At 36.3% G+C, this 9,237-nt stretch overlaps 1 protein-coding gene across 9 annotated transcripts in view; it reads left to right on the forward strand.

Moving 5' to 3' along the window:
- The window catches only part of CHD9 (chromodomain helicase DNA binding protein 9), a 267,949-nt gene extending 260,413 nt beyond the window's left edge, over positions 1–7,536 (forward strand). For all 9 annotated transcript variants that reach the window (XM_053601733.1, XM_053601716.1, XM_053601703.1 and 6 more), the window contains 2 exons: positions 1,340–1,444; positions 4,098–7,536. In XM_053601733.1, the coding sequence (XP_053457708.1) occupies positions 1,340–1,444; positions 4,098–4,967 (975 nt within the window). In that variant the 3' untranslated portion in view covers positions 4,968–7,536. The remainder of the gene's footprint in view (positions 1–1,339; positions 1,445–4,097) is intronic.
- The last annotated feature ends 1,701 nt before the right edge of the window (positions 7,537–9,237 follow it).

Genomic DNA, 9,237 nt, shown 5'->3' on the forward strand with positions numbered 1-9,237 from the left:
ATTTTTAAATGTTGTAACTTCATGAGGAGCCTGTTCATTTTCTTAATTTGTTAGGGTTCTTTATTGTCTTGAATCTGTGAGGCTTATGGATTGCTGAGTTACTAAGGAAAAGAATCTATCTACTAAGTTCCCATAACCCCCCCAAGAGGCCTCCAATTTAAATTGATGTTTAATGAAGGAGATAATAAAAAAGAAGGCAACAGAAATTACAGAGAGTAAAGAATATAAGAATAGTAGATAAGAATATTTACAGGTAATATAACTGACCATATAAAACCCCATCTATATCCTATCAAGATACAGTATTGATTGATTCAAAGGGGTATGGAAGGAATTAAACTTATCTTTAGACTCCAAAGAGACGTGAAATTGGCAAGCATAAATCATTTGTCCAAATATTATAATCTTAATTTAAATTTCAAAATATTTTGTTTCATTGTCATAGTAATTATTATATGTGGTCTTTTTGTATCAATATATATATAATAGATAAGAGGATGGGTTTTTGAAACCTAGGTTTGAATCTGGACCCTAACCCTGGCTGGCTTCAGGCAAATTCCGTAAATAAGATATATTTATTATGTGCCAAGGATTATGCTAGGGCACTTGCATTATCTCATTTTATTTTTGTGAAACCCTATGAGGTAAGTATTATTATTATCCCCATTTTAAAGATTAGAAAACTGAGGTTCTGGCTCAATGCCTGTAGCTCAGCAGTTAGGGCGCCAGCCACATACACGGAGGCAGGCGGATTCAAATATGGCCCAGGCCTGCTAAACAACGATGAAACTGCAGCAAAAAAATAGCTGGGCGTTGTGGCAGGCACCTATATCTACCTGGGAGGGAGGCTGAGGCAAGAGAATCACTTAAGCCCAAGAATTAGAGGTTGCTGTGAGCTGTGACGCCAAGGCACTCTATGAGGGCAACATAGTAAAACTGTCTCAAAAAAAAAAAAAAAAATCAGAAAATCAAGGTTCTAAGTGATTTAGTGATTTGCTTGCGCTCACATAGCTGGTAAGTCTGACTCTAAAGACGGTACTCCTAACTAAGCTATGCTGCCTAGTCAACATAGTAAGTACACAGTAGATGGTAGGTTTTCATTTTACTATTCCAGTTATTGTACTCAAAACATTTAGAATTTACATTACCAAATGTTCATATAGTGTATCAATATCCATATGGGTTGTCATGGTCCTTTTTAATATCATAAAGATTGTTGAAGGTGTTCAAAGGGTATGTATTTTAAAGATGTAAACTCTATAGAACACAGAATAAGGCAAGGAACATGTTTGTATTTAGTAGTGTTTTAAGTATTTAACATTCTGTTTCTCATTTGCAGGTTGGAGGTGCATTTGCTCCCCCTTTGAAAGATTTATGTAGATTTCTAAAAGAAAATTCAGAGTATGGAGTGGCTCCTGAGTGGGGAGATGTTGTTAAGCAGTCCGTGAGTATTTCACAGATACTGACTTGTACCTCATTTAAAAAATTAGGTTCCATTCCATTGTATCTTAGATTGAGTTTTAAGTTAAGAATTAACAAAATATTCCATGAACATGTAACAATATTCTTTAGTTCACAGTTTTATTTTGCAAAACATGCTGCAGATTTCTCAGAGGCTTGTTAGAACACAGAATCAGTATACACCAATTTATTTTTATTTTAACCTCTAAGATACCATTTGAATGATGCCACCAGGAAGGATCAAATATATGATCACAGAAATATAAATATAAAAAACATTCATCCACAATATATAGTAGGAAAAAGATGGGAATAAACTAATGGTCTATCCTTATCTTGGAAAACTGTACAACTGATTTTAAAATTAGATCTTAAAAGAATATTTAATGGCAAAGGGGAAAAGTTTACAGCCTATTAATATATGTAGTAGTAATTAAATTCTTGGAATAGTTAAGCCTGATCTTATGGTAAATGGTGAATAAATAATAGATATTATTTCTACAGATGTTCAAATGGAAAAGGCAGGTTATCAGGCTAATAACTTCAGTATGGTTTTTTTTATTATTTTAGAAAGGGGGCGGCGCCTGTGGCTCAGTGAGTAGGGTGCCGGCCCCATATGCCGAGGGTGGCGGGTTCAAAGCCAGCCCCGGCCAAACTGCAACAACAACAAAAAAAAAAATAGCCGGGCGTTGTGGCAGGCGCCTGTAGTCCCAGCTACTCGGGAGGCTGAGGCAAGAGAATCGCGTAAGCCCAAGTTAGAGGTTGCTGTGAGCCGTGTGACGCCACGGCACTCTACCGAGGGCGGTACAGTAAGACTCTGTCTCTACAAAAAAAAAAAAAAAAAAAAAGAAAGGGAGATAGGGGGTGGCACCTGTGGCTCAAGGAGTAGGGCGCCGGTCCCATATGCCAGAGGTGGTGGGTTCAAACCTAGCCCCAGCCAAAAACCAAAAAAAAATAAAAAAAGAAAGGGAGATAGGGAGAATTGTAGTATGTGCTAAGTCCATATGGAAAAAAATGGAAGAAAGCATCCTGAAATCTTAGCCGTGTTAACTCTGAGTGTTGAAATTGTGGGTGATATTTTTACTTTGCAGTTTTTATTGTCATGCTTTCTGCAGTAAACCCTGATCCCTGACAAAATAGGTCAATCAATTCAAAGTAAAAAATTAGTCAAATGTGGCTCGGCACCTGTAGCTCAGTGGCTAGGGCGCCAGCCACACACACCATAGCTGGTGGGTTCAACCCAATCTGGACCTGCCAAACAATAATGACAATTACAACAAAAAAATAGCTGGGCTTTGTGGTGGGCGCCTATAGTCCCAGCTACTTGGGTGGATGAGGCAAGAGAATCTCTTAAGCCTAAGAGTTTGAGGTTGCTGTGAGCTATGATGTGACGGTACTCTACTGAGGGTGACATAGTGAGACTGTCTCAAAAAAAAAAAAAAAAAAAAATTAGTCAAATGAGAATCTTTCCTGAAACCACTGTCTAGATTTGTAGTGTTATAAACTGTAACCACGAGGTATATGCGGCTAGTTTGAATGAGCTATCTTAATAAGTGTACAATACAATGGTTTTGGATTTTGAAGACTTAGTGTGAAAAAATATTAAATATCTCGATTTACAGATTACATATTAAAATATTTTGGTTATGTTCTGTTTATAAGCTGTATTACTTATGTGAAACTTAGTAAATGTAGAATGTAAATAACTAAAAAAATGCCAGGAAGGCTATGTTAACCAGTGTGATGAAAATGTGTCAAACGGTCTATAAAACCAGTGTATGGTGCCCCATGATCGCATTAATGTACACAGCTATGATTTAATAAAAAATAAAAATAAAAAAATAAGCTGTATTACTAAAATTGATGTAACTTATTTTCTATTTTACCTTTGTTAGTGTGGCTAAGTAGAAAATTTAAAGTTATATATGTGGTTTACATTACCTTTGTAATAGACACCACTGGTCCAGGGATTCTTATCTACTAAAACTTCTACGAGTTTTACACCCCAGAAAATCAAGGGAGAATTCCAAGGAAGTTATATAGTTTGTTCTCCATTTTCCTGGAGAGTTCCCATTCTGCAGTTCCCAATCTGCAGGTGCTACTGCTGTTCTGAGCCAGGAGATCTTTCTCCCTTTTAAATATCTGTTTTCAGCTTGGCTATCTCTCCCTTACACCCAAATGGAGGGTTCAAAAATCCATATGAAGCGTTTCATTTTAACCATAACCTTTTACTTCCCTTATCCTTTCTCTGTTCTTCCAATGAAAAAGGATCCACTTCTTTGGTCATCTCAAAAAAGTGGTGATGTGAAACATTTAAGGGTTATGGAAGTACTCATGAAAAAATTTCTTTGGACTTTTCATTTTCTAGAACTGTTCTACAAAGTTATGTCTTACAATATGGAGTAAGGCTCTTTCAACTCTTAGTCTATGACAGGATGGAAGGTGGAAGAGCTGTTTAAAGCTACCACTTCAAACAAAATAAAATCAGTTTATCTGTTTCATAGTCGATTATTTTATATCAGTACAGAATCAATTTACAAATAGTTACCTATATTAAATAAGATATTTATATGATAAACTAATAGCTATTGATTGTATTTTTTGCACTATTATTAATGAATATATGTTACTTCCAGGGATTTCTTCCAGAAAGTATGTATGAACGTATTCTCACTGGTCCCGTTGTGAGAGAGGAAGTAAGCAGGCGGGGAAGACGGCCTAAAAGTGGAATTTCGAAGGCCGCAGCAGCAGCATCTGCCACTAGTGTTCCAGGCAATCCTTTGTTAGCCAATGGGTTACTTCCAGGTGTGGATCTCACAACTCTTCAGGCCTTACAACAAAATCTACAAAACTTACAGTCACTACAAGTGACTGCAGGGCTGATGGGAATGCCTGCTGGCCTGTCCTCCGGAGGAGAAGCTAAAAACATGGCTGCTGTGTTCCCCATGCTACTGTCAGGAATGGCTGGATTACCAAATCTGTTGGGCATGGGGGGACTGCTGACGAAGCCTACTGAATCTGGGACAGAAGAGAAAAAGGGAAATGACTCTAAGGAGCTAGAAGGAAAAAAAGAAAGGACAGAGAGCCAAAGTTCAGAGAATGGTGGAGAAAACTCTGTGTCAAGTTCTCCTTCAACATCCTCAACTGCTGCATTAAATACAGCAGCAGCTGCCAACCCATTAGCTCTTAACCCACTGTTACTGTCAAACATACTTTATCCAGGGATGCTTCTCACTCCAGGCCTTAATCTTCATATTCCAACTTTGTCCCAGTCTAATACTTTTGATGTACAAAAGAACAAAAACAGTGACTTAGGCTCATCTAAGTCTGTGGAAGTAAAGGAAGAAGACGCCAGAGCTAAAGATCAGGAAGACAAAGGGGGTACTGAGCCAAGTCCTCTCCATGAAAACAGCACAGACGAGGGTTCAGAGAAAGCCGATGCTTCATCTGGCTCTGACAGTACATCATCATCATCCGAGGATTCAGATTCTAGTAATGAAGACTGATTCCCAGACTCGGCACTTAAGTTATGAACTGATTTTGGATTTTTTTCTTTAATTATTAATTGTAAATACCCTAGTGTTGAGTGCATCAATAACTTACTTACCGAACATTTCAGTTATTTGTTTAGAAGTGCAAACTGCTTTCAGAGACATTTTTGCATGTACTATTTCTTAAAATTCATAAGTTTCCGAACTCGTATGTATTATCAAATACATAAAGGTGTAAAATTACAACAAAAGGCATTATAATTTTGTTGGGGGTTAATTTTATGAAAATTATGCTCAATAAGAGTTGTATATTTAATATATTTGCATTGAACACAGAATACTTTATGCATATTACTGATTTAATTTGAATATAGTTTTACAGCCTCCTTGACACCTATAATTTACAGATCAAAACTCAGCAATAATTTGGGCAGCTAATGAATGTCATGAAAGCTGTAGAATCTACATCACCATCCATTGCTTTAATTACATGAAAATGCTCTAGTGTCGTGATGCACTGCTGATGTTTCCAATTCAGGTACAAGTATGTTTTAAAGAAGAAATAAGTTTCCCAATCAGCCAATTTAACTGGCTACCTGTTACCTCAGCTGAGTTAGTTTAGGAAGTTTACATTCATTTCTAATTCTATACTTGTTTTCAGGGGTTTTTTAAACACATCCTATATATCATGTTAATCTGGCAAGAAATATGACTTGCTTTTTGCTGAGCTGAACTCGGATATCAGTAAAATTGAGTCATAAAATTATCCTATGTCAAGTGACTTTGGCACCCTATAGACATAGTTTTAACTTCTCAAAGTTTGGCCTCCTATTAGAAATAATGATGTCTCTGATGAGTAATGTCTGTTTCCAGGGTTCAGAAAAGGCAAACTCATGAAATGCCACTGAAAAGAACTTTCAGCACAGCATACTTCATGTACAAGAAATTGTTGTTTGCTTTATTTGTGTAGATTTCTATTTGTGTTCTGTCATGGAAATGTTCCAAAATCAACAAACAGTGGTAAAGTAATATGCAGATTGTCTAAATTCATTTTGAGTTTCTAGGTATAAGCAGACTAAATGTTGCCCAGAATCAGTGTTGGGTTATCAGTTTATATTAAATATACTGAGTTGCCCATTTTGAAATGCACTTTGAATAATCTCAAAAAAATGTACAAGTTATACCTGTAAACCACAAAAATGAAGCCCAAGGCTTCTGTTCAATTTCTTAGAACCCTTTACCATGTAAAATTTGTCCAGTAATTGGTTTGTGATACAATTTCTCCTGCTAAAGCTGCTATTATTCTGACACGGTAGAGGTCCAGGTTCACCTTCATACACATTCAAAACAACTAGAACTGAATTAGCCATAAAAATATGGAGAGATAAATGTTATCATTTTCTCTGGTACTCAAAATGAATCAGTGGTAACTTTTATAAGAGAATAAATTTAGGGGGGGAAGTACCCCGTTTCTCTCCTCCAGAAAAAGTAACTTTCAGTATGTTTCGACTGTTGCTTTGTCATGAACTAAGCAATTGTGTTAGGTTTTCCAAGACCTTTACCAGTAAATTATGTTTCTGTATGTAAAATAACTAACCCCTTATTAGAGAGACAGTGTTATATGTATTTACAAAATTATATAAGTTCCATTGGGATTGTATTGATTTTGTATTTTCCCAAAATAGTACTTTGAATTGATAGTCCTTTATGCAATGTCTTAGCAATAGTCACTAAAGCCCATCCAGGAGAAGTGGGTAGTAATTCTTCATCATGAAAACGATGTATTACATATTTAGTATCTTCCCTTTGCAGTATTGCACTTTTGTTTAACTAGAATACACTTATAAGATAGCCAAAGTTTTTCAAACAGTTAACTTAGTTTGCCAGTGGAGTATTTCAACCATCCATATTTCTCTTCTTCCCTTTAGTTCTACCCACATGATCTTTATTCCTTTCTTTCCCCAATTAAATAAAAAAAAAATCTCTAGATCTTATCACTAAAATCTAATTTATATCAAATTTATGAGATAAAGTATTTTCCTAATTATGGTCGAATGAATTTGGTTAACTTCCTAGTAATTCTCTTTCTATGTAATAAGTTAATTACAGTTTTTAAAGCATTAAGTCTAGTATTAACTTTAAACATTCTCTTAGGTTTCAAATACTTCTATTTAGTATTGATTGAGGAAAAGTCATCCAGTTATCAGCTAAGAAAAAAACATGCAAATATGGTCGTGTAAAGTTAAGGGTTATAAGGAAAAAAAATCAGTAGAATTACATAATACTAAAGTTGCAGTTGAAAGGATATCCAAGTATGTGTTGGTAGTTACTAAAAGAATTATAGCTGTTATTGCCTTGTATTTATAGCCCTTGTTTCAGGTTTCATGATTCAAGTCTTAGTCCAATTTTTCTTTTGGACATTTGCAATATTTACCAGTTGTGTTTTGTGTAGTCTGAATTTGCTTTCTGTAGTTGAGCAAACGTCTTAAACAGTCATTTGTAATTTATTAAATTACTTTCTATGATGTTCTATAGAGCAAATGGAAGTTTAATTATTTTTTATTAAACATATTCTTTGACTACCCATGATGTCAGCCTCTGTACATGACAATACTTTTTAAGTTGAATTCGATAATATAATTTACTCTAGTTATGAAAAAAACTATAGTCATAAATCATTAAAAGGAAAGTGTACTTTGGAAGAATTTTTTTAAAACAGAAATTAAGACTCAGTTCCTGTAAGGCTTGACATACACCAGGGCTGGCAGGTTTGAACCTGGCTGGGCCTGCTAAACAACAATGACAACTACAAAAATAAAAATAGCCAGGTATTGTGGTGGGCATCTGTAGTCCCAGCTACTAGGAAGGCTGAGGCAAGAGAATCACTTAAGCCCAAGAGTTAGAGGTTGCTGTGAGCTGTGATACCACACACTGTACCAAGGGCGACATAGTAAGACTCTATCTAAAAAAAAAAGCACAGAAATTAACTATAGTTATATTCACTTTTTTTTTTCCCAGACAGAATCTCATTCTGTTTGCCCAGGCTAGAATGCAGTGGCATCTTAATCACTCACTGAAACCTTAAACGTCTAGGCTCAAATGGTTTTCCAGCCCACAGTCTCCTGGGTAGCTGGGACTACAGGCATGCGCCACTGAGCCTGCTCAATTTTTCTATTTTTTGTAGAGACAGGGTCTTCCTCTTGCTCAGGCTAGTCTTGAACTCCTGGCCTCAAGCAATCTTCTCAGCTTCACCTCCTAGGCATGAGCCACTGGACCTGGCCCACAGTGTCATTTTAAATGTTGCCAATTTGGGGGTTTTGATTTAGTTTCATTGTTGACCCATTGACACTCATGGTTGCAAAAGATAGAAAATGCTTCTTGTTGGAATTCAAATTATTAAACCCCAATCTCTACCCCATGCCAAACAATATATATTATTTTATTAAGTTTTCTTCTGGACCTTTAAAAAATCCAGAAAGAGGCTCAGCACCTGTAGCTCAACAACTAGGGTGCTAGCCACATACACTGGAGCTGGTGGATTGGAATCCAGCTTAGCAAACAACAATGACAACTACAATCAAAAAATAGCCGGGTGTTGTGACGAGTGCCTATAGTCCCAGCTACTTAGGAGGCTGAGGCAAGAGAATCACTTAAGCCCAAGAGTTTGAGGTTGCTGTGAGCTGTGACACCACAGCACTCTTCTCCAGGGTGACAGCTTGAGACTCTGTCTCAAAAAAAAAAAAAAATCCAGAAAGAGCTGGTAGTTCTAACTACTTGGGAGCCTGAGGCAAGAGAATTGTTTGAGCCCAAGAGTTTGAGGTTGCTGTGAGCTATACACTACAGCACTCTACTGAGGGTGATAAAGCGAGACTCTGTCTTAATAAAAAAAAATTCCAGAAAGACTCCAAAACATACTAATCTCTAAGAAGTCTATCTTGGAAATCAGTAATTATTTTTCCCTTGGTGTTAGAAGAGGTTTTCTTTTTTTTTTTTTTTTGTAGAGACAGAGTCTTACTGTACTGCCCTTGGGTAGAGTGCCGTGGCGTCACACGGCTCACAGCAACCTCCACTGTTGGGCTTACGGGATTCTCTTGCCTCAGAGAAGAGCTTTTCTTAAGTCATTGCCATCATTGCTAATGATTTTGGCTAACATTAAAGAAAATAGTTTTTCTTGTAATTACGAAAGTGAAGTGAAGTCTCATATACACTTTTACTTTGAACACATTTAGCTATATTTTTTGTTTAGAAAATCTTTTTTTTTTTTTTTCTTTTTTTTTATTGTTGG

The sequence above is a fragment of the Nycticebus coucang genome, chromosome 2 (assembly GCF_027406575.1).
Source record: "Nycticebus coucang isolate mNycCou1 chromosome 2, mNycCou1.pri, whole genome shotgun sequence".
Taxonomy (NCBI): Eukaryota; Metazoa; Chordata; class Mammalia; order Primates; family Lorisidae; genus Nycticebus; species Nycticebus coucang.